The sequence below is a fragment of the Schistocerca cancellata genome, chromosome 3 (assembly GCF_023864275.1).
Source record: "Schistocerca cancellata isolate TAMUIC-IGC-003103 chromosome 3, iqSchCanc2.1, whole genome shotgun sequence".
Taxonomy (NCBI): Eukaryota; Metazoa; Arthropoda; class Insecta; order Orthoptera; family Acrididae; genus Schistocerca; species Schistocerca cancellata.
The window spans coordinates 386,395,616-386,422,486 of record NC_064628.1 but is presented as its reverse complement, the minus strand read 5'-3'; the positions used below and the strand labels follow the sequence as shown (position 1 = coordinate 386,422,486).

The window sequence follows — 26,871 nt, the reverse complement described above, 5'->3', positions numbered from 1 at the left end:
CCCGTGAGTTCCAAACTGTCACCAGCAGTCCAGCCAGCACAGCAACTGTGTACAAAGACTCAAAACGACTGGAGAGCAATGGACCAGCACACATTTCTGTTCAAAAATGGTTCAAATGGCTCTGAGCACTATGGCAGTTAACATCTAAGGCCATCAGTCCCCTAGAACTTACAACTACTTAAACCTAACTAACCTTAGAACATCACACACATCCATGCCCGGGGCAGGACTAGAACCTGCGACCGCAGTAGCAGCGCGGTTCCGGACGGAAGCGCCTAGAACCACTCGGCCACAGAGGCCGGCCACATTTTTGTAGTCAGTGCTAACAAGGGAACCTCCCCATCGCCCCCCCCCCCCTCAGATTTAGTTATAAGTTGTCACAGTGGATAGGCCTTGAAAAACTGAGCACAGATCAATCGAGAAAACAGGAAGAAGTTGTATGTAACTACGAAAAAAATAAGCAAAATATACAAACTGAGTAGTCCATGCGCATGATAGGCATCATCAAGGACAGTCTGAGCTCAGGAACGCCGTGGTCCCGTGGTTAGCATGAGCAGCTGCGGAACGAGAAGCCCTTGGTTCAAGACTTCCCTTGAGTGAAAAGATTAGTTTCTTTATTTTCGCAAAGTTATGATCTGCCCGATAGTTCATTGACGTCTCTGTTCACTGTAATAAGTTTAGTGTCTGTGTTTTGCGACCACACCGCAAAACCGTGCGATTAGTAGACTAAAGGACATGTCTCTCCAATGGGAACCGAAAACATTTGAGCGCATGTTTTTCATAGGTCAACCGATTCCTCCATATGAAAACACGTCTGATACATTCTATACGACACTGGTGAAGGCATGTGCGTCACATGACAGGAATATGTTGTCGACCCACCTAACTTGTACACTTGGCGAATGGGTAAAAAGATTCTTCTACCTTGCCCGATTTAGGTTTTGTTGTGGATGTGATAATCACTCCCAAAAAAGTGATGAAAACATAAGAGTTTGTCACATAAACAGCAACAAATGAATGCAACAGTTTCACAGTCGCACAGTTTTCCCTGTGCTCTGTCAAAACATGTTTTTAACGTTTTCAAATTTTTCAGTGTGTAGACCGTCAAATCCTGAATATGTCCAAGCAAATCTGAACATGTCCTGGAATTTTGGAGAGCGAAGTTGATTATGTGTGAGTGCCTGAACTTTGAAAATAAAAAATTAAACTTTTCACTCGAGGGAAGACTTGAAACAAGGACCTCTCGTTCCGCAACTGCTCACGCTAACCACGGGACCACGGCGCTTCTGAGCTCACTCTCTCTTTGCTTTTGCCTATCTTGCCCATGGACTACTCAGTTTGTATATTTTGCTTATTTTTTTCATAGTTTCACGCAACTCCTTCCTGTTTTCTCGATTGATCTGTGTTCAGTTTTTCAAGGCCTTATAACTAAATCTGAGGGGTGGGGGGGATGCGATGGGGAGGTTCCCTTGTAAGAAACGTTGGAGGTGGTGTAAAAAGCCACGCCACTGGACAGTGGAAGACTGGAAACAAGTGTTTTGGAGTGATCAGTCATACTATACACTGCGACAAGATGATGGAACGGTTCGGTTTTCGCGAATGCTTGGAGAACGTTACCTGTCATTATGTGCAACGCGAACATTGAAGTGCAGAGGAGGCGATATTACGGTATGGGGTGGTTTTCGTAGTTAGAGAGTGGTCTTTTTATTGCGCATAAGAAAACGATAGACGTGGTAGGATACGAAGACATTTTTCGGCATTGTGTACCGCGTACAGTAGAGGAACAGCTCGGAGATGACGAGTGTATCAGCTTGACCGTGCACCCTGTCATCAACCAGCATCTGTGGGCCAACGGTTCGTGAACAATAACAATTCTGAAGTGGACTGGCCTGCCCAGAATCCTGTCTTCAACGCAATGGATTACCTTTGGAATGAGTTAGAATGTCAACTTGGCCGAATTCCTCAGGGTGCGGTACCACCAGGTATTTTGAACGACGTTTTAAGGAAGTCTTGTGGAAAACAAAGATTGAACTATGGAAGCAGTTTGTGTGGGCTAAGTTAAAAACTGATTCCTGGCATGTACCATATAAAATAGTTTGCAAGAAAATACGATCACCAACAGTCTTGTCCACGTTCAAAAGTGTTGATGCCACGTTAACAGAAAGATGGCAACAGTCAGTTGCCCTGCTAATCCAAACACAACCTCCTCACAATGGAGCAGAAGGCGTGACGGATGATCAGCATATGTTACGCAGAATGTTACAGGAAGAATATAGAAACAACAAACTTATGTATCCTTTCGCACAAGAAGAAATAAGGAAAATAATTTTGAAAGAGAAAAAGAAAAATCTCCAAGCCCGGACGGGATACCTGCCGAAACCTTATGTGACTAATTACATACACTACTGGTCATTAAAATTGATACACCAAGAAGAAATGCAGATGATAAATGGTATTCATTGGATAAATATATTATACTAGAACTGACATATGATTACATTTTCACGCCATTTTGGTTCATAGATCCTGAGAAATCAATACCCAGAACAACCATCTCTAGCCGTAATAACGGCCTTGATACGCCTGGGCATTGAGTCATACAGAGCTTGGATGGCGTGTACAGGTACAGCTGCCCATGAAGCTTCAACACGATACCACAGTTCATCAAGAGTAGTGACTGGCGTATTATGACGAGCCAGTTGCTCGGCCACCATTGACCAGACGTTTTCAACTGGTGAGAGATGTGGAGAATGTGCTGGCCAGGGCAGCAGTCGAACATTTTCTGTATCCAGGAAGGCCCGTACAGTACCTGCAACATGCGGTCGTGCATTATCCTGCTGAAATGTAGTGTTTCGCAGGGGTCGAATGATGGGTAGAGCAACGGATCGTAACACATCTGAAATGTAACGTCCACTGTTCAAAATGCCGTCAATGCGAACAAGAGGTGACCGAGACGTGTAACCAATGGCACCCCATACCATCACGCCGGGTGATACGCCAGTATGGCGATGACGAACACACGCTTCAAATGTGCGTTCACCTCGATGTAGCCAAATACGGATGCGACCATCATGATGCTGTAAACAGAACATGGATTCATCAGAAAAAATGACGTTTTTCCATTCGTGCACCCAGGTTCGTCGTTGAGTACACCATCGCAGGTGCTCCTGTCTGTGATGCAGCGTCGAGGGTAACTGCAGCTATGGTCTCCGAGCTGATAGTCCCTGCTGCTGCAAACGTCGTCGAACTGTTCGTGCAGATGGTTGTTGTCTTGCAAACGTCCCCATCTGTTGACTCAGGGATCGAGACGTGGCTGCACAATCCGTTACAGCTATGCGGATAAGATGCCTGTCATCTCGACTGCTAATGATACGTGGCCGTTGGGATCCAGCACGGTGTTCCGTATTACCCTCCTGAACCCACCGATTCCATATTCTGCAAACAGTCATTGGATCTTGACCAACGCGAGCAGCAATGTCGCGATACGATAAACCGCAATCGCGATAGGCTACAATCCGACCTTTATCAAAGTCGGAAACGTAATGGTACGCATTTCTTCTCCTTACACGAGGCATCACAACAACGTCTCACCAGGCAACTCCGGTTAACTGCTGTTTGTGTATGAGAAATCGGTTTGAAACTTTCCTCATATCAGCACGTTGTAGGTGTCGCCACCGGCGCCAACCTTGTGTGAGTGCTCTGAAAAGCTAATCATTTGCATATTACAGCATCGTCTTCCTGTCGGTTAAATTTCGCGTCTGTAGCACGTCATCTTCGTGGTGTAACAATTTTAATGTCCAGTAGTGTAGTTATTTGTTCGATCTGTACAATGAGTGTCTCTTGTAATGGAGGGTCCTCGCACTGTGGAAAACGCAGAAGTGGTAACAATTAGTAAAGGGCACGATAAGGATCGAATGATACCCAAATCCTACAAACCAATTTGTCTTTTGAACGTTCTCGGCAAGATATAAGAAAAACTATTATGCTAAAGATTACAATATCACAGACTGCTACACGAGACGAGCCCTCACCAGAAAGTCAACTGAAGACGCAATTAATAAGGCGATTTCGCTAGCAACAGGTGATGACTGATATTGCTGGCGGTTTCGGTAACCTATGGAGGCCGTCTTTCATCGGTCGCTTTAGGGATTTAGGGAGCCCAGAAGCGCTGTATAACTGCCTGGTAGATGGTTGCCACGGGCGACATGTTTCTTTAACATGCTCAGGAAAGAAAATAACGAAGACAGTAACAGTGGACATCTTGTGAATGACTTCCTTCAGGATAACGACATCGCTGGACTTGAGTGGCCAGCATGTTCTCCAGACATGAACCCTATCGGAATTGCCTGGGGTAGATTGAAAAGGGCTGTTTATGGACGACGTGACCCACCAACCACTCTGAGGGATCTAAGCTGAATCCCCGTTGAGGAGGGGGACAAAGAGGACCAACAGTGTCTTGATGAATTTATGGATAGTATGATACGATGAATACAAGCATGCATCAATGCAAGAGGACGTGCTACTGGGTATTAGAGGTATCTGTGTGTACAACAATCTGAATCACAACCTCTGAACGTCTCACAGTATGGTGGTACAACATGCAATGTGCAGTTTTCATGAGCAATAAAAAGGGTGGAAATGATGTTTATGTTGATCTCTATTCCAATTTTCTGTACGAGTTCCGGAACTCTCGGGACCGAGGTGATGCAAAACCGTTTTTGATGTGTGTATGTTAGCATCAGTCGTAGGATATGGTGATAGCGTTTGGGCTCATAGATCGCAGCTAGTGAAGCGAGCCTCAGTAGTGAGAAGACTAAGCGTGCTACTAATTTTACTGGGCGCCTACTACATACCCCGAATGATGCTGTCATAGTAATTTTAGGACTATGCTCACTGGACTTGGAAATTAAGTAAAGAGGGCCCTTTACTGGTTAGAGAAAGGCAATCAAATGGAAGGACGAAGGGTGCTTGGAACTGAGGTCAATTCGAAAAATGCAATAGAAGGTCTCCTATTACAACTGTGGAAAGATGAATGGGACTCTTCAGGCACGGCTAGTAGAATGTACGAATTTCTTGCTAACATCAGGGAGAGGCTAAAAACGAGATATCTTAACCAATCAAGTGGTTTCATACGTTACTTGGCTGGCCATGGCCCTATACAAAATCAGAAGACGGACGAATGACAGCTGAGCCTGTGGCAGTGTGGGCACACCAGAACACACAGTGTGGGACTGCACGCTCTATGAAGATGCAGCGGGTAATGAGCGTCACGTATTAAGGATATTGGATCCCAACGCAGCACTAAGGAGTGAGTCGACCTGGTGCATCTTGGACTGCAGCCCCAGTGACCAGGAAGGCCAATGGAGACTTTACGAGGCATTCAGTCGTGAGTAATCATGCTGCCATCCAAGCAAGACAACACACTCTGTCTATGGAAGAAGATAACAGAGGTCTGCGACCGCCGAGTGAAATACTGTCCCAAGAACCTACATTGCGTTGGTGCAAGCGATCATGGAGGTGTGGACTTTAAGAAGTAACAGTGATGTGTAGAATTACTCGCTACACAGTGGAAAAGCTGCTGACACGATGCCCGACGCCAAAGGAATCCAGCAGACTATGGCTGTTGACCGGGATACCGTGAGAGCCGATCTGGTAGTGGATACGGCCATTTACAAGTTAAATGTACCAAAATAAATGTATACACAGAGAACAAATTCTGTAGCGTTTGTAATAGATTAGCAGCTGGGTAAGTGGTTAAGGGTTTTAATGTAGTTCCGTAGTAGTAGAATCATTTGTTTTTTTTAATTAAGTAACAGAAATAAATTATTAATACATAAGTTATTACTATTTCAGGAGTCCGCCTGCTTGCCTCCCTTGCAGTGGGCCGGGGTTCGATTCCCGGCCGGGTTGGAGGTTTTCTCCGCTCGTGGACTGGGTGTTGTGTTGTCATCATCATTTCATACTCATCACCGGCACGCAAGTCGCTCAATGTGGCGCAGACTGAAATGAGACTTGCATTTGTAGGCCAACAATGCCATACGATCATTTAATTTTTTCACTATCCAAGGAAATGTGGTTTGCACGGCCCATTTTAGCTTTTTAGGTAACAGGCTGTAATTATGAAGACTATATAAATAAATCGCCACCAACTTCTCTGCTTTCGGTTCTTGAGGACGAATGAGCTGTAATTCCTCCACAGACATTCAGTCATTGACAGCATCCCCAGCAGAGCTCTAGCCGTCATAAAGGCGTAGGGTGTACTTATAGCATATTAATGTCCACTAACAACTTTCTGGATAAGTTTGATCGGATAGTGTATTTTCGATCACAATGGGCGCCACGAAGTCACATTAATCTAGTGGACATGGTTCGGTAGAGCCGTTGTGATGTATTCTTTTCGTTGTATCTAAAAGCAATAATTTGTAGAAAATTGTTGAGGCTTTCCTGGCCATTTGTTTACGTAATCCCTGTCGGTTTCTGACTCGGGATTGTGGTGCGACGTTTATTTAATGATTTTTCTGATGTTTCGCCATCATGAGTGACTGGACCTGTCAAACGTGCCGCCTCCATTGCTAGTTGGAGTGCAGATATCCACGACGTATGGTGCACTCCGACACCAGATATGGAGGGCGAGCGTTTCCTAATGACAGCCACTCGTGGTGGCGAAATACCAGAAAAATCTTTAAAAAAACGTCGGCCCGCGATCGCGTGTCATAAGCGGACAGGCAATAAATAGGTCAATATGCCTCTTCATGTTTTTGCGGCGCAATGATTGTTCCATAAAATTGTAGCGTGCAGTGAAATTTTTGCGTCTATACGCCCGAAATTTTATGCAACAATACGTCAATAATTTGTAATAGCCGTCGTCAGGTGACGAAGCGGCTGTTGGCGACCAGTATTTGGACGTTCTTCAATGTTTTGCTTCTCATCATGCCGGCCGAAGATTCGAATGACGTCGCTGTGGAGGACATGGATTCGACGGAGAACTGCTCGTGCCTCTCGTGCTTTTCGCTGTAAAGCGACACCTCGCACATAGTGTAAGTTTGTGATTAAGATTCGAGGCACATCCTCGCGGTGAACGGGGCACACAAAGCGCATGGTCCCGATCACCATTGAGGACACAATGCTCTGTTCTGAACTGCACTGAGGTTGCAGCGCTGCTCCCATTACAGACGTAGCCGTAGGTAGGGATTTCATGTGGCAGAAAGAATGTTGATAAAGGGGTTTCGCAATAAAAACAAGACCCCAGGTAATCTAGTGATGAGGATGGTCTCCGATCTTTTACGAGAGGTTTTCATACACGCAATAATTAGAACTTGATGTACAGCACGTTGAGTTGTAGTTTGCAGTGCCAGGTTAAGTGTAGTGCACTCACCAGCATGCCGACGCAGTGGGTGCAGACGAAACCGATGACCAGCGTGGCGACGGCGCCGAAGGCGAGTCCCGAGTTGCGGAAGGCCATCGGCATCGCCAGAATGCCCGTACCCAGGCTGCCCTTCAGCAGGTGCATCAGCGCGCCGCCGTCGCTGCAACACACACGGGCTCGCACGTTACACACACACATCACGTAACCGGCTCCTCACTTACGCATCTGACTATACACACTGAAGCGCCAAAGAAAATGGTATCGGCATACGTATTCAAATATAGAGATATGTAAACGGGCAGAATAGGGCGCTGCGCTCGGCAACGCCTGTATAAGACAACAAGTGTTTGACCTAGTTGTTAGATCGGTTACTGCTACTACAATGGCAGGTTATCAAGATTTAAGTGAGTTTGAGCGTGGTGTTACAGGCGGCGTACGAGCGATGGGACACAGCATCTTCGAGGTAGCGATGAAGTGGGGATTTTCCCTTACGACAATTTCAAGATTGTGCCGTGAATATCAGGAATCCGGTAAAACATAAACATCCGATATCGCTGCGGCCGGAAAAAGATTCTGCAGGAACGGGACCAACGACGCCTGACGAGAATAGTTCAACCTGACAGAAGTGCAACCCTTCCGCAAATTGCTGCAGATTTCAATGCTACGCCATGAACAAATATCAGCGTGCGAACTATTCAACGAAACGATATGGGCTTTCGGAGCCGACGGCCCACTGTTGTACCCTTGGTGACTGCACGACACAAAGCTTTACACCTCTACTGGGCCCGTCATCAGCGACACTGGATTGCTGATGACTGGAAACTTGTTGCCTTGTCGGAAGAGTCTCGTTTCTAACTTTATCGAGCGGATAAACGTGTACGGGTATGGAGACAACCTCATGAATCCATGGACCCTGCATGTCAGCAGGGAACTGTTCAAGCTGGTGCAGGCTTTCTAATGGTGTGGGACGTCTGTAGTTGGAGTGATATGGGACCCCTGACACATCTAGATACGATTCTGACAAGTGACACGCGCATAAGCACCCTGTCTGATCACCTGCATCCAATTATGTCCATTGTGTTTACCGACGAATTTGGGCAATTCCAGCAGGACAATGCTACACCCCACCCGTCCAGAACATTATTGAGCATATCTGGGATGCGTTGCAACGTGCTGTTCAGAAGAGATCTCCACTCCTTCGTACTCTTGCGGATTTACGTACAGCCCTGCAGGATTCATGGTGTCAGCTGCCTCCAGCACTACTTCAGACATTAGTAGAGTCCACGCCACGTTGTGCAGCAGCACTTCTACGGGCTCGTGGCGGCCCTACACGATATTGCGCAGAAGTGCCGCTACGTGACGTAGCATAGACCAGATTAATGTTTATAAAGAGCCAAGAAACTGGTACACCTCGTGACGTCGGGAGCTACTGCGCGATAACATACACTGCAGTACAAGCCGCAGTGTCGGAGGCAGAGGCTGTGAAAGAAACTGCAAGTTGTGTCCTACCGATGAGTCATATGTACCTGCTGCTACTGCAGCATGAGAATGGCTCCTGTGTCACTTCGAGCGACAGTATATTCATACCACATATGAACCTAAATAAACGATATTCAATATCATTCAATCATTTTCAAAATAGGTGCACTAGTTTTTGTTATTCAGTAGAAGATTGTATAAAATTTCAACATTGTAACTATCATAGTTTCGGAGATAGAAAAAAAATTGCTTAAAAAGTCAAAAACTGACACTTAGGGAATTAAATTCAGTTAGGAACTATAACAATTTATCTGTTGGTACAATTTGAAAACATAAACAGAACTGTCAGTGTATAGAATTAATTACTTGAGATTTTCATATTATAACTTTAATTATTTTTCGTTTTCGTAATATAAAAATCAGACAAAATTATTATTTGTGTCTGATATTGATATGGGAGTAAGTGAGAGATTGAGAGTGTGTATGTGGGACATACGTTAAATTTCAAGATTAAATTTGTGTAATACATTACGCAATCATAGGGTGGGAAAGATCTTTGTGCCCACTTTGATGATGACGTATGTCTAAGGGTACTTGCTTTTTAAGGAGGCAGCCAGAAAAAACAGTTGAAAGTATAATCATTTTCTAAATTTATTTCAAGTTTAGTTTTCCTTTCGTTTGGATTTCTTAAACATTATATTAGTATTTGCACGTTGTAATGAAGTAATTGTATCTGTGAATAGTGATTGGCACAGGCCAGTTTTGGTGCGAGAATGATCTCGAACGATGATTCTGATTGGCTAGTCAAAAAATCAACCAATCAGAATCAAGCAGTTCCTGCGCACTGCTAGATAGATACGCCGTGATAGAAGCAGCATCAAGGAGTGTCGCTCGCCAGCTTCGGACACGGAAACACATGTTAAATATGATGATTCTCATTATGTGTAAACTGAAGGAAAATTGAGTTGCTCGTGTTTAATACGTGTCGTGACTAACGTTGATATAGTTACAACCAGTTTGATGAAAGTTTGGAGTTTCGGAAGTGTTTTGTTGGACAGTTAGTCGCGCGTGAAGCTTCGGCCTTTATGAAAATTCCGTGTGGCGTATTCTGTATTATAGAATATTTGGCGAACATCTTTTGTTATAAAGATCACTGAAAAAGACTGAATGTAAAACTCAGTCGGCCGCGGTGGCCGAGCGGTTCTAGGCACTACAGTCCGGAACCGCTCTACTGCTACGGTCACAGGTTCGAATCCTGCCTCGGGCATAGTTGTGTGTGATGTCCTTAGGTTAGTTAGGTTTAAGTAGTTCTAAGTTCTATGGGACTGATGACCTCAAATGTTAAGTCCCAGAGTGCTTAGAGCCATTTTTTTTGTAAAACTCAGAGTAGCGGATCAGTGACTGTGAGATCGCATCTCCAGTCGGGTTGGACTTGTGCAAAATTCTGACTGCTTTGCGTGTGAAGTTTGTGTTTGACTGAGAATTAAGAATGAAAGAATAGTTTTTCAATAACTAAGGACTTGGTAGCGCGTAAATTTGTGTTATTCAGAAATAAACATTACTAGTCTGAAAATATTAGGACACTTATTTCAGTCGAAATTCACCTCATTACCACCCGAAATTATGTTAAATCACAATACAGGAACTGCTACGAGAGTTTATGCGGACTTTGCAGGATAGATATTAGGTTTCTTCAACGCTGGTTTCACGTCGTTTTGTCAGTATCTACACCTGCAGAGCAAAGGGACAGTGAGTGGACGCCGTACGGAGGTAGGTGGACTTTTAAGTTTGAACAGTACGACGAACGACGAAAAATTAAACCACGCCCCGCCGCAACCTGCCTAATATCGTGTAGGACTGCCGCGAGCACAGAGAAGTGCCGCAACACGACGTGGCATGGAGTCGAATAATGTCTAAGGTACTGCTGAAGGGAACTGACACACACACACACAAACACACACACACACATTTACAGGGTGTTACAAAAAGGTACGGCCAAACTTTCAGGAAACATTCCTCACACACAAAGAAAGAAAATATGTTATGTGGACATGTGTCCGGAAACGCTTACTTTCCATGTTAGAGCTCATTTTATTACTTCTCTTCAAATCACATTAATCATGGAATGGAAACACACAGCAACAGAACGTACCAGCGGGACTTCAAACACTGTTACAGGAAATGTTCAAAATGTCTTCCGTTAACGAGGATACATGCATCCACCCTCCGTTGCATGGAATCCCTGATGCGCTGATGGAGCCCTGGAGAATGGCGTATTGTATCACAGCCGTCCACAATACGAGCACGAAGAGTCTCTACATTTGGTACCGGGGTTGCGTAGACAAGAACTTTCAAATGCCTCCATAAATGAAAGTCAAGAGGGTTGAGGTCAGGAGAGCGTGGAGGCCATGGAATTGGTCCGCCTCAATCCATCGGTCACCGAATCTGTTGTTGAAAAGCGTACGAACACTTCGACTGAAATGTGCAGGAGCTCCATCGTGCATGAACCACATGTTGTGTCGTACTTGTAAAGGCACATGTTCTAGCAGCACAGGTAGAGTATCCCATATGAAATCATGATAACGTGCTCCATTGAGCGTAGGTGGAAGAAACTAAAATGAGCTCTAACATGGAAATTAAGCGTTTCCGGACACATGTCCACATAACATCTTTTCTCTATTTGTGTGTGAGGGATGTTTCCTGAAACTTTTTGTAACACCATATATATATATATATATATATACAAGCGTAGATTAAACATTATAATTCAGTTATTAGGACACAAGAAACGTATGGATCAGAGTGCCTAACATTGAATAAGAAAGGTGAATTAAGAGAACTAGAAGAAAGAGAGAGAAAAATATTAATAAAAATTCTGGGTCCGGAGAAAAACAAGGAACATAGGTGGATTAAAAGGAGAAATGAAAACCTATACAAAAATACAGGAACGATCACAGATACAATGAGGAAGAGACGGCTAAAATTTTATGGACATTTAAAAAGAATGGAAGAAACACGGATTACAAAGAAAATTTTTAATTACGTTAGTAAGCTGAAATAAACTGTAGGATGGATAGAAGCAGTAAAGATAGACGCTTACAAAATACGTGTTACAGAAGAAGTAATAACTTGACAGGAATAACTTTAGGCTACTTATAGAAAACGCAAACTATGTAGAAGATGAGCCAAAACCTCGACTCAAGAGAGTGTGGACAGATGAGCAGAGACGAGCAGTTGGCGGGAAAATGAAGAAGTACTGGGAAGAACGGAAGAAAAAGAAACACCATAAGTCTTAAGTTGTATGCGGTCCATAGTTGGCCATATATATATATATATATATATATATATATATATATATATATATATATGTGTGTGTGTGTGTGTGTGTGTGTGTGTGTGTGTGTGAGAAAGAGAGAGAGCGTGTGTTCGTTCATTTTCCATGTGTTGCTAAATCAAAATTTACTTGTGTGCTCGCCTGTTAATTTTTGTGATGGGGTAAGAAGGACCTAGCTCCAACAGGCGTGCGGCTAAGTCTCCGAATTGGGTGACGTAGAAGTATAACTCATAAATGTCTTGAGAAATTTCATCCAAATTTCGTATATACGAGACTCATTACTTGTATAATTGTTTGTAAAAACTACCATGGAGGTACAGCACCCAAGCCAAACCAACGGGTGGGTGAGAGGGTGAGAAGTCGTGACATGTAAAGGTATTCGATAACGACTGATATTAGTATGGCATGCATAGTTTACGAGAATAATATACACAAGAATGGATTGAGGATGTATTAGAAGACGATCAGTTTGGCTTTAAAAATAATAAAGGCACCAAAGAAGCAATTCTGACCCTGTGATTGATAATGGACGCAAGACTAAAGAAAAATCAAGACAAGTTGATAGGATTTGTCGACTTGGAAAAAGCGTTCGACGATAAAATGGTGCAAAATGTCCAAAATTCTGAAAAAAAGGAGTAATCTATAGAGAGAGAGAGACGGGTAATATACAATATGTACAAGAGCCAAGAGGGAATAATAAGTGTGGCAGACCAAGAACGAAGTTTTTCTATTCAAAAGAGTGTAAGACAGAGATGTAGTCTTTCGCCCCTGCTATTTAATCTGTACATCGAAGAACCAATGATGGAAGTAAAAGAAAGGTTCAAATGGTTCAAATGGCTCTGAGCACTATGGGACTTAACATCTATGGTCATCAGTCCCCTAGAACTTAGAACTACTTAAACCTAACTAACCTAAGGACATCACACAACACTCAGTCATCACGAGGCAGAGAAAATCCCTGACCCCGCCGGGAAGCGAGAACGCTACCGAACGACCACGAGCTGCGGACAAAAGAAAGGTGCAGGAGTAGAATTAGAATCTGTGGAATTGGAAGGATATCAATGATACGATTCGGTGATGACATTGCTGTCCTGAGTGGAAGTGAAGAAGAATTACATGGTCTGCTGAACTGAATAAGCGGTGTAATGAGTACAGAATATGGACTGAGAGTAAATTGAAGAAAGACGAAAGTAATGAGAAGCAGCAGAAATGAGAACAGCGAGAAACTTAAGATCAGAATTGATGGTCACGAAGCAGATGAAGTTAAGGAATTCTGCTACCTAGGCAGCAAAATAACCAATGACGGACAGAGAAAGGAGGACATCAAAAGCAGACTAGCAATGGCAAAAAGGGCATTCCTGGCCCAGAGAAGTCTACTAGTATCAAACATAGGCCTTAATTTGAGGAAGAAATTTCTAAGCACGTACGTCTGGAGGACAGCATTGCATGGTAGTGAAAAATGGACTGTGAGAAAACTGGAACAGGAGAGAATCGAAGCATTTGAGATGTGATGCTACAGACGACTGTTGAAAATTTGGTGGACTGATAAGGTAGGGAATGAGGAGGTTCTGTGCAGAATCGGAGAGGAAAGGAGTATGTGAAAAACACTGACAAGGAGAAGGGACAGGATGAGAGGACATCTGTTAAGCCACGAAGGAATGACTTCCTTGTACTGTATAGGGCAAAAACGTTAGAGAAAGACAGAGACTGGAATACATCCAGCAAATAATTGAGGGCAAGGGTTGCAGATGCTGGTCTGAGATGAAGAGGTTGGCGCAGAAGAGGAACTCGTGGCGGGCCGCATCAAACCAGTCAGAAGACTGATGACTCCAAAAAGGAAAAAGAGAAAAAGATGCATAGTTTTAGTTTGCTGTGTCGCTTAGGTCATTGGTAACATTCTCGAAAAATATGCACCGCTAGCAGTTGAGAGTGCATAGACAATGTCATACCAGCGTATCTCTCTAACGACTGGTGAAATATCTAGCAAACCTGCTACATCTGGTACCGAGCACCACGGGTTTCGAATCTGTGCCAGACAGCATGGACCTCGATTACCACTAGAGGTCTCTGCAGCCGTCACACCATAAGCCATGGCTGCACGCACTCCTGGCTTGCGTATAATGTGAGGGCGCCACTGTGGAACATGTGGTCCCAGCAGCCGATAGCGATGTAACCTGTCATGTATTTAAGCGCCTGCCTCTCACTCTGCGAGTCCTCCACACGTATAAATCCCTCATCCGCCCCATTCTTTGCTATGCCCATCCTGCCTGGATTTCCACCCTCCCACCTACTATGTCCCTCCAAATCTTTGAACGCCTTGCGCTTCACCTTACCTATCGCATCCGTGTCCCATCCGCCATGCAGATCCTATATGACTTGATTGCTTTCCCACCGCTTCTCCTTTTCCTCGAATGGATACAGATCCTTTACATTTCCCGCAAGCCCCACACCCACTTGTCTCTCCCATCCTCGCCCATCCCAGCCTGTTGCCACGCCTGTATTCTTGCATCACACCTGTTCTCTATCTTCACACCCTCCATACCCTTGCCCAAGGTGGCTTCCGTCAACTTCCCCTCCCTGATGATGTCCTTGTATCCTCCATCTACCCCTCCTACTAGCTATGATTCTCCCCCCACCCATTCCCCCCTTTTCACCCAGGGCTCCCTCTATCCCTCCTGACATTCCTTTCTTCCCGCCTCCCCTCTCCCACCCCCCTCCTGGGCTTCCAACCCCTCCCCTCTCCCCTCCTCCCACTCACCCTTCTTTCTCCCACTGGCTCCATCCCCCTTCCTTTCCGCCCTCCTTCCTCTCCCTTCCACCCAGAGGCAGTTCCCCCCCCCCCCCCCTTCATTGGTGTGTCTGTGAGTGCTTCGCCGATGATCGTCACCAGTGTTTCAGTGCATCAGTGTTTCTCTGTGTCGTGCTACAGTGTTTTTCTTGGTGTCCTCCTACATTCGTGTCTCCAACTGGATGTCTTCATCTGTTCTACTGGTGATCGCCTTTGCATACCGTGCCATCCGTCGAACAGCTTCTACTCTATCATGTAATGTTCATCATGTATTACCATGCCATTTACGTGCTCTGTCTTCTATGTCTACCTGTTGTATCTATTGGCCGACGAGCGGCGTATGTAGGCCGCTGCCGGCCTGCCTCGTATGAGGCATGAAATTAGAATAAAGGAATAAAAAAAAGCTCAGTGAAGCAGCCTGATATTCGAGTGAGTCTCTCGATATCTGGCTTACAGACATCGTGTTTACTTTGCTTGTATTCGTGTCTGAGTGGACGTTGTTGATTTCGAGAAGTTTCTGCTTGTGACCCCGTTGCTTCTTGCGTGTTGCTGTACTTGGTGTCTTGCTCGGTCCTCTGTCGTCGTGTGTGTCCATCCTTTCCCGTTCGTCCGTCTTGTTTGTTCGCGGGCCGCTCCCGTTCGGTCCCGCCGCGCTTTCGTTCACGGCCACCCCGCGACCGGAACTGTGGCAGTTACAACAGTACACATATCACTGGAAATAACTATCGTGACAGTAAGACACCCCTAGTATACCCACTGCTGAGTGTGGGGATGAAACGGGTAACGTAAAAGTATAACAGAGGAACACCTGTGTCTATTTCGAACAAATTTGGTAGAAACATTATACTATTTGTATAAAAATACTTTGCGAATAAGATATCCCTACTATCCGTAGCGGTGGACTGGAGATGCTTGAAAAGTCTGACAACCACCTGTTTGTATTTCTTTCTCGTGTGTAGTTGACTTGGAATACTTCAAAAATATCCAGCGAAATCTGACTCTTACTTGTGTTTTCCAATATTTCAGGCAGGTTGTAAAAACGAGCACTGCAGTAAGTAATTGTGCGATGTAACCAGGCTCGCTGCCAAACCTCAAACCTCATAGCAAGTCAAATGGAGATGATGTGCTGATTCCGTGCATTCTGAAACAACTCCACTTTCCCGTTCACATTGCAGTCTCAGTGAGTGTCAATAAGACACAAGGTCTGTCACTTAGAGTGTTTGAATTATATATGCAGAATCCTTGTTTTTCACATGCTCTCGAGTGCGACAACCGAAAAATTTCTTTTTGGAGAACACTGAAAGGCTACAAATATTTTACAGCCGAAAGGACTTCAACAAACTTTATAAAATATAATTTAATGCACTTTCACTGATTTTTTACATCTAAATTTGTTAGCTTTGTACATATTTACCTTCTTACAGAGAAAAAGAGGCACGCCAAACATATAAAGGGTGTCTCTCCTAAAAGACGTCAGGTGCTTTTTCTTCAGTATTTCAGCAAACATTTGCAGTTCGATTTTTGTGTTGTGTAGCTGGAGTCAGCCCAAACGAACAGTGCAGACCGCGTATTTCATCCGACGCACAGTATCTATGAAGAGCGTCGGGTTCCTTACTGTTACAGAGAAAATTATTTTTAAAGTGGAATTTTAGGTGCCCATTTGATAGAGCGATATTGCAATACACTTTTTATCGATATGTATGAACAGAAACAATAAAAGACGAAGGATAACCGGCACTCCAACAGTGACAGCACCGCCCTGGCCCACACTGACTGCTACCAGCGTGCAGAAGTGTTGCTCAGTCGCTGCTGGAGTACCTATTATTCTCCATGTTTTACTGTTCCTGTTAATACATACCGCTAAACCAAATGACGCAATAGGCTAATTTGGAACCGGTCTATCTAATGGGCATGGACATTTAAAAATAACTTTGTTCGTCATGGGAAACATATCGACGCTTTTCTTCGACGCTGGACGTCTATGAAAGATGTGATGATTTCTTTGGTATGACTCGAGCTGCACAACAAAAATATCTGCTGAAAGACCAGAAAAAATGCGCCTCATGACTCTTAGGAGACACACCCCATATACTGAGTGGTTAAAATTAAACTGACCCATAAAATATGTATTTCATGCGCCTTAAGGTGGGCAACCCAAGTCACATACTCTGCCCTGAGAGTGTATAATGTAAGCTGGTTTGCCTATCTTAAGGTGCATCGAATAATTCGCTCAAACGTCTACCACATATTAATACCTGGAAAAGGTATGTTGCTGAGGGAAAATTACTGTAGCCCAGTTTGTGGAGATAATGACAAAAGTAGTCTCAGAATTTTCTCTGATGGCGCAGCACTGACTGAAACACCCTGCACAAGTATTCAGTCAGATCTCGCTGAGAGTTTTCAAAATTGTGCAATGTTTGTAAACTTCCTCTACATGTTCATAAAAGAGAAATTGAACTCTTGAGTAAATAAAACAAACAAACTAAAAAAAACTACAACCTTAAGTCTGCAATGATGATTAGTCAGAATTTGAATCAGTCCACTCATACTAATACATGGTTGAAACAAACTGTAGTGATATGGACTGGAATGACTACACAGCCTCAGTCGTAGGTAACGCGGGTTTATCGCCAGCATACTGAGAAAATGCAAGCACTCTACGAACGAGATTGGTTATAACACACTCGTGAATCCTAGAATAATGCTAATGTGTGTAGGACCCATATTAAATAAGCTAACAGGGGATACTGAAATATATAGAGAAAAGGACAGCACGAATGATCACCGCGGGACAGCGTCACGGAGATCCTGAAAAAACTGAACTGCCAGACCTTAGAAGATAGTAGCCAGCTACCCCACTGACATCCTGTTTACAAAGGTTCAGAAAACAATTTCAAGAAATCTTAGAATACGCTACATATCATCTGTATTGTTTCTGCAGCGACCACGAATATACGATTAAACTTTTTACACTGAGCTCAGAGGAATTCAGCAGTGATTCTCACGCTCAATATCACTAAAGATTAAAGATTGCCATGGGTGTGATGAAGTTTCAATAATAATTATGAAGATCAATGCACCTTACATTAGTTCTGTACTCAATAACGTGTGAAACGAATCTTCTTAGGGTGTTCAGTTTTCTTAGAGATTGAAATGCAATTTGGAAAACCACTTTACAGAAAGGTTGAAAACACATAACGTAGATAGTTACCAACCAAAATGTTTCTGAGTAATCAATGTGCAGGAGAGTACTGACACATCTCAGTATACATAATTTGCTATCTTTTCGTTTGGTTTGAGGAAGGGAGTATTCATTTGAAACGCTGTGTGTTCTTTTGTGGGAGTGGCATCTGGAGGGCTATACGACAGGCTGAACATAGTTGATTTAACAAAAGGATCTGATTGAGTGTACAATACTATACCCCTACATACGTTTTACATTATGGAAATAAAGAGAAAGCTCGACAATGGTTCACTTAACATCTTGTAAGTAGGAAGCAGAAGATTATCCTCTGGTGCCAACAAACAGTGACGAGGTTTGAATGTGACCGAGGGTAATCTAAAAATGGGGGGGGGGGGGGGTCCCTCAGGATTCTATTTCGGTCCCGTTCCTCTTCTTGCTATACAGTATATCAGTTATACGCCACAAAGCATGCCAGATGACTCAAAATTTTTTCTTTTTGCAGATGGCACAAGTGTTGTTGTGAAAGGACTCGAGCATAATGTAAATGATGTAGCTAATAGGACAGACAGTAGCATCGGCACATTCATTTCAGAGAACAGATTAACTCTTAACTCTAACAAAAAAGAATGCTTTCACTATATGATAGAGAACTTTCGTAGAAGCGAAATTTTTTTCTCTGAAGGTGGTCAGACAGTCATTTACGTCGACAATTTTAAATTCTTGGGACTCAGGGTAGATGGAAAGCTTTAGTGGAAGTATCATTTTCGAGGTGTTGCACAGAAATTAACTGCTGTTGTATTCACTATAGAAATGATCTCCATTGTCAGTGATATTGAAACAGGGCGGTCTGTTTACTCTGCTTATGCCTACTCTGTTGCCTCGTATGGTGTCATATTTTGGGGCAATTCTGTGCCCTCACCAAATACTCTGTCAGCCCAGAAAAGGTCGGTAAGGTTGATCTGCAATTCGAGAACTTCGTGTAGATCACTGTGCAAGTGTACCTGGACTTTAATTCTACAATCCCTGTACATATATTCCTTCACGGGATTTCTTGTTGATAATATTCACTCATTCAGAAAAAACTGTAACATTTATTCATTTATCACCATATACGAAAACGGTAAAAATTAAACGACACTTCCTTAAATACTTAACAGAAAGGCGTCCACTGCACAACAGGTTTCATTTTCAAGAGCCTCCCAGGAGAAGTGGATAAATTGAGTAATAAACGACAAGTATTCAAATCCAAGTTAAAAGCTTTCATTGTGGTCAACTAATCTTACTCTGTAAGGGGGTTTGTCGCAGTAGTTGAGAAGTTTTCTCCGTGACGTCCCATTTATTTGTCTACTCTGATTTTATGTATTTTATCATTTCTGAAATTCTTTGTGTATAAATTTTGTTATCAAGTTGTAAATACATAAAACTGCAGCCAGTCACTTTTTCGAATAGTTATGTATTATTTTATGAACCGGTTTTCGAACCTTCTCGTGTTCATCTTCAGATGGTTACCTGGAAGATGAACCTGAAAAGGTTTGAGAACGGTTCATGAACTAATAAATAACTATTCAAAAAAGTGACTGGTTGCAATTTTATGTATTTACATTCAGTTAACAGTCACGAGTTTAAAATGTCCATAATGGATAAGCATAGTTTGTTATCAACATTATGTAAATTATGTTTTGACTCGTTCCATTGCCAAGTAGCTTTACCTCGGATAGTTCCACCGAACCTGATAAATAAATACATAAAATGAAATGTACAAACATGAGTTGCTTTGTGATGAAATGAGTTTCAAGAATGAGTAATTCAGTTAGACTTCCTCTGTTAGAGAGTTTGAGAAAATCGAAGGAGAGTATTTATCTGTACTGGGGTAAACGGTGGGAACAAGTATGAGACCAGGTAATATTGTTGTTGTAGGAACTGGGTCTGTCTGTTATCTGAAGCTAGTGGTTTTATTGAGTTCCTGGCATAGTGAGGCAGATCGAACTGAAGCTCCCATCCTTCTACCGGAGAGGTTTTATAGACGTCGACCGTGTGATGTAGTGAGACAAAAAGGATTTCACTCTGGTGGGAATATTGTTTTCTAATGTGCTCTTCCGATAAAAATGTTAAAGCCAAGGAAAGATGGTAATGCAGACAGTGTGTGTCGAAATATCTGCACTTGCCTGCGCGTAACCAGGATACCTGTGCATAACATGGTGAGATATGATAGAAGTGACAAATGTCACAGATATATGCAGACGTCCATCACCAGCGCCAAGTACTGAGAGCTTCCTCAAGAAAGGCTTTCCTGGATACCACCGCTGTATTCAACAGCTGGAAGCACAACTTTGGTATAGTTTTAGGTATTATATGAGGTAATGTGCCCGGTAGATCACACGTAACTTGTGTGCATCACGAGAGTTTCTGGCTTACCTGACGCTCTTGTTCTCCCTCTTGTCGAAAGGGTCGTACTCGTCTAGTTTCTCTCGCGATTGCAGCTCAGCGCTCTGTGCCAACTGCAGCCTGAAACAAGAAACGTAAAAATGTCTTCATACAGCATTCCACTCTAACAGCGAGGCAGCAGTGTTACATTCGTTCAGGTGATCTTGGTTTCACAACCTCCACATAATCAATTCGAAGAGCTACGGCGTTACCTCAAAAGTACCGTAAAAGTGGACAACTTTGTGACACTTTTAGCAGTATTTCTAACATAGCTTTTACAAATATATACTGCAACATTTAATTTACATTTACAAGGGTAATTCAAATGAAAACTTTAAAAGTTCCATAACATTTCGAAAAGTGGTGTTCCTTGAGGTTCAGAAAGTGACCAATAGGCGGCTCGTATTGAAATTGCGTGCTTATAGAATATCGTCTCAGTTATCTGACTAGATTCGTGATTTCCTGTCACATACTTCACAGTTCGTAGTAACTGACGGAAATGTCCATTATAATTGTCCGTGCTGTTATGCCGTGGTCGGTTGATGAATTCTGTGTCAATTCCCAACGTTTAGTCCCCGTCTGCGGAGGACATCTTCAAAGGGGTTTGTAGCTCGATGGAAGGTCCAACACACCCACTGGCTCGCTACTGACTGCGGCTAAATTCCGTGTCCGCACGCTCCCGCGCCGAGGCGTGAAGTCACGTGTTTTGAAAACGTCAGTGCAATTGGCCGCTGTCCGCTGCCGTCGATCGCCGTTACCATCACCCAATGGTGGACAGGTGGTACACATCTTCTTCCGCAGACGGGGACGAAACGTTGGGAATTGACACACAATTCATCAACCGACCACGGCATAACAGCCCGGATAATTATAATGGACATGACATTTCCGGCCGTGAAAGTCTACATTTTAGTAACTGACGGAAACTTACCGAGTAAAACAGAAGTGATTTCTGGCGTTCCCCAAGGTAGATTTATAGGCCCTTTGCTGTTCCTTATCTACTTAAAAGATTTAGGAGACAATATGAGCAGGCGTCTTAGGTTGTTTGCAGATGATGCTGTCGTTTATCGACTCCTAAAGTCATCAGAAAACAAATGCAAAACGATTTAGAAAAGATATCTGTATGGTGCAAACATGGGCGACTGATCCTAAATAACGAAGAGTGTGAAGTCATCCACATAGTGCTGAAAGGAATCCGTTAAACTTCGATTACACTATAAATCAATCAAATCTAAAGACCGTAAATTCAACTAAATACATAGGAGTTACAATTACGAACAACTTAAACTGGAAGGAACAGATTGAAAATATTGTGGGGAAGGCTAACCACTCTCAGAAAATGTAACAGATCCACTAAAGAGACCGCCTACACTACGCTTGTTCGTCCTCTTTTACAATATTGCAGCACGTTGTGGGATACTTACCAGATAGGACTGACGGATTACATCGAGAAAGTTCAAAGGGCAGCACGTTTTCAAAAAATAGTTCAAATGGCTCTGAGCATTATTGGACTTGACATCTGAGGTCATCAGTCCCATAGAACTTAGAACTACTTAAACCTAACTAATCTAAGGACATCACACACATCCATGCCCAAGGCAGGATTCGAACCTGCGACCGTACAGGTCGCACGGTTCCAGACTGAAGCGCCTAGAACCGCTCGGCCACACCGGCCGACGGCAGCACGTTTTGTATTATCGCGATATGTCATTAAAACAAACGCGTTTCTCGTTGCGGAGGAATTTGCTCAAGAAATTTCAATCACCAACTTTCTCCTCCGAACGCGAAAATATTTTGCTGACGCCGACCTACATAGGGAGAAACGATAATCATAATAAAATAAGGGAGATGAAAGCTTGCCCGGAAAGATACAGGTGTTCGGTTTTTCCGCCTGCTGTACGGGACTGGAATAATAGAGAATTATTGTGAAAGTGGTTCGGTGAATCCTCTTCCAGGCACTTAAATGTGATTTGCAGAGTATCCATGTAGATGTATTCTGGTCAGCACTTCAAACGAGCCGTCATCGTAGTAGTCTGATAGTTTTTAAATTTTCCCCCGAGTTCCTTCTATGGTAATGTGATGACAGTTTTCCGTAAACATGTTGATTATTCATCCACTTCATAGATTTCTGACCGCACCTCAGATAACCTTCTAGTTCCTAATGCTCCCACAGTTTCGAGTAACTACAAAGACATACCGTCGGTTGCCATTAATTTTTATGGCGTCAGATCATTCAGAGCTCTGTCAAACTCTGGCAGAATCACTGGATCACATTCCACGCTAACTACCTCCAGTACTTTCATCATACTTCGGAGCAGTTACTCTCCACTCTAACGTCTTCCACGTACTTTTACCATATTTTCTCCCTGTCTTCCGCATTTAACACAGAATTTCCGTTACACCTAATAGATTAACAACTTTACTTTTAATGTACGGTCTTTAACGTACAGATAAATCACCATAAATCGAATATTATTTTCCTTACTAGTACTTTCATTCTTCATACGAGAGCGTCTTCAGATGTATGGGTGAAAATTACATCATAGAACAATGACATCACATATAATTAATCTCTAAAATTTACATGTAACTTACCACGACGTTTAAATTTAAGATTTCTACTCGGCATCCTCGTTAATACAAAGCGGTTTGAGTTGAATGTACAATGAATATTGGAAACTGCTACATTAATTTTGCCTTAATAAATTTCACTGTAGTCAAATGTTCACTTAAATTCTTCAGTGGCTGAATCAGTTGCCACTGACAAGTTATTTTCAATATCCCACAGACGGTTCTTGGCCGATGCTAAAATGCGCTACCACCGGGGAAGAAAGTGTATTACTTATTCAAAATAGCGTAGGAAGCTTCGTTAGTCATGAAAGATCACAAGATGAACATTTGACTTCAGTAGACTTTACTGTCGAAAAGAATGCGCTCGCGGATGCTTTCTGCTAAGAATAATGCGAATATTAACATTCCGATATGATCTGTTTTCACTTCCTGTTAATTTAATTTTCATGCAACATCTACTGCTGCCCTCCAATCTTATTGATAAGCTACTTTTATTTTCTTTCTCCAGCCACATCCTGAGATGTTCGTGGCTTCCCAGTACCTACTTTATCTATACTGCTATAGCCTTTATGGCACTGCAAGTACGTAACGGATTTCTATGGAATCCAGAAGGCACAGAGGATACGATTGCGACAGACACATATTCCGCCAAGACACCTTTCAAGCCAGAATAAAAAGCCGCCACTAAGCATAAACTGCATTCCGAAAAATACGTGCCATAAATTTAGACACAGCGTTCCACAACACAATTAACGACACAAACTGTTTGCGCGGTGACCTTGACAGACGATAAGAAGTTCGCAGATCTAGGTTTCACGGACAAGGCTCTTAAAACCCGTAGTTCGTAAGATTACTGCGAGACATTTAAAAGCAATGACAGTCGCAGCGTACTCCATGGGCGCATTTGAACTGAGACTTTGAATGATCTCATAAAATATTTTATGTGTGTCAAGCAATCACAAGTTTTCCGCCGGACGTGTGATTAGCGTGGTCGTATAATTTATGGACTCTTGTGCTGAAGGAGTATGCACTGAAACGCTTTACGTGTTAATCTCTCACAATAGGTACTCCGACAGTTGTGATGGCTGTCATTTTTCCACGAACGTAGTAATACACAAGGTCAGCGCCTTACAATCTCATGTCAACAGCTGTAACGTACATTCCAATGGCTCTAGAAACTGTCGAAAGAGTTTTGAGAGTCCCATAAAAACATTTACACCTCATTCTGGCTATTGACCACTAAAATGAGTTAGTATTGGCGCACCTCTGTACCGCGAAAATTAGGAAGTCAAAGTAGTCATAAGTGGTTTTCTGGAGAACAGTGCATAAATGATTTCATGTATCAGACTGTCTGAGAAACAATTCACATTCTAGGTAAATGCCTCCACGAATCAGTTACTTTTGTGAGGACACGTTACTATCGCTAATGTTATCCATATCTATTTATTTCTTATTCAGTATATGGTAAATCCGACTGAAGTGCATCTAACGTATATCACTTGGATAATTTTACAAATTGAATGGAACTAAAACACTAAATCTACAATTAATATCTAAATTGCTAACCCACTCAAGGGCAGCATATGTCACTTACATTTCTTCTACATTTCCATAGTACACTCGTCGGCCATAGCTTCTCACAATGCATTTGATGGTCTGATCCTCACTGCCACAGTCACGTTGAGAAGATGAAGCCTTTTCTTTACTGATGGCACAAGCCCTGTACGAAACCTGTTAATTGTCTTCCGAGCACGCAGCGGTAAGCTAATTCCATGCCTGCTGCCCGTGTGCCAGTTCTTACGACTGTCTGATATTCCTCGTGGGCGGAAGTATTCCACGTTTCTGACTAAATTCTGGCTCTGTTGAAACCCACTGCTTGCAGTGATCCTGTCAATGTGCTGGGTGATGGCCTGGGTTGAACACTGAAGTTCAGAAGAAACTGGTATAGGCATGCGTATTAAAATACGTAAACCGGCAGAACACGGCGCTGCGGTCGCAACGCCTATGTAAGACAAAAAGTGACTGGCGCAGTTGTTAGATCGGTTACTGCTGCTAGAATGGCAGGTTATCAACATTTAAGTGAGTTTGAACGTGGTGTTACAGTCGGTACACGAGCGATAGGTCACAGCATCTACGAAGAAGCGATGAAGTGGGGATTTTCCTGTACAACCATTTAACGATTCTACTGTGAATATCCTGAATCCGGCAAAACATCAAATCACCGACATCGCTGCGGCCGGAAGAAGATCCTGCAAGAACGGGACCACCGACGACTGAAAAGAATCGTTCAACATGACGGAAGTGCAACCCTTCCGCAAACTGCTGCAGATTTCAATGCTTGGCTATCAACAAATGTCAGAGTGCGACCTAAACAACGAAACATCATTGATATGGGTTCTCCGAGCCGAAGGCACACTCGTGTGATGACTGCCCGGTACAAAGCTTTACGCCTCGCCTGCGCCAGTCAACAGCGATATTGGACTGTTGATGACTGGAAACATGTTGCCTGGTCGGACGAGCCTCGTTTCAGTTTGTATCGAGCGGATGGACGTATACGGGTATGGAGACAATGTCATGAATCCATGGACACTGCACGCCAGCAGGCGCTGTTCAAGGTGGTGGAGGCTCTGTATTGGTGTGGGGCGTCTGCAGTTGGAGTGATATGGGACCCCTGACACGTCAAGATACGATTCTGACAGGTGACACATACGTAAGCATCCTGTCTGATCACCTGCAGCCATTCATGTCCATTGTGCATTCCGACGGACTTGGGCAGTTCCAGCAGGACAATGCGATTCCTCACACGTCAAGAATTGCTACAGAGTGGCTCCAGGAACTCTCTTCTGAAGTTAAACACTTCCGCTGGCCACAAAACTCCCCAGGCATGAACATTATTGAGCATATCTGGTATGCCTTGCATCATGCTGTTCAGAAGAGATCTCCATCCACTTGTAATCTTAAGGATTTATTGTCAACCCTGCGGGATTCATGGTGTCAGTTCCTTCCAGCACTACTTAAGTCATTAGTCGAGTGAATGCCCCGTCGTATTGCGACATTTATGCATGCCTGCTAGGGCCCTATACGATATAACAAAAAAATAAGAAGGAAATCGCATAGGAAGAGATCGGGACTGTACGAAGACTATGTAAAGACATCCCAACGGAACTTCTGCAGAGTAGAGGAAACAACCTAGACATCCCAGCGGAACTTCTGCAGCGAAGACGAAACAATGTTTGCAAGATGTGGGCCCTCCCACGACCTCCAAACAGTCCCCATCTCTCACCATGCGACTTCCATATTTCTGGAGACGTGAAGAAAGACATTCTTATCTGTCGATTTGCTTCACACGCCTGAGTACAATCATCGTTCAGTAGGCAACTGCAAAAATTTTCCCTGAAGACACTGACTGTCTTGTTTCAGAGTGGTATAAATGTATTAACAGCTTTAATAACTTTACTTATGTCTTGACCACACTTTTATTTTCCAACAACCTTACGTGCTTCGACTTTCATAATTTTCAGAGGCATTGCTATGTCAGTCATATAAAAACATTAGATACATTGTATCACGACAAAATTCTCGAGCACGAGATAAACGGAAACTACAGTTTGCAGTTGTCTCATGCTCGGGAATGTTGACGTGATACAACGTGTCTATTTTTTTTTATATGGCTGATATAGCAAAGCCTTTGAAAATGACGGAAAGTGAAAACGCATAAGATTGAT

General features: G+C 43.3%; 1 protein-coding gene across 2 annotated transcripts in view; it reads right to left on the bottom strand.

Annotated features, from left to right (window-relative positions):
- Positions 1 to 26,871, bottom strand: part of LOC126175094 (proton-coupled amino acid transporter-like protein pathetic) — a 426,893-nt gene that overhangs the window by 88,269 nt on the left and 311,753 nt on the right. For both annotated transcript variants that reach the window (XM_049921635.1, XM_049921636.1), the window contains exons 3-4: positions 20,567 to 20,656; positions 7,376 to 7,526 (exon numbers count right to left, since the gene is read on the bottom strand). In XM_049921635.1, the coding sequence (XP_049777592.1) occupies positions 7,376 to 7,526; positions 20,567 to 20,656 (241 nt within the window). The remainder of the gene's footprint in view (positions 1 to 7,375; positions 7,527 to 20,566; positions 20,657 to 26,871) is intronic.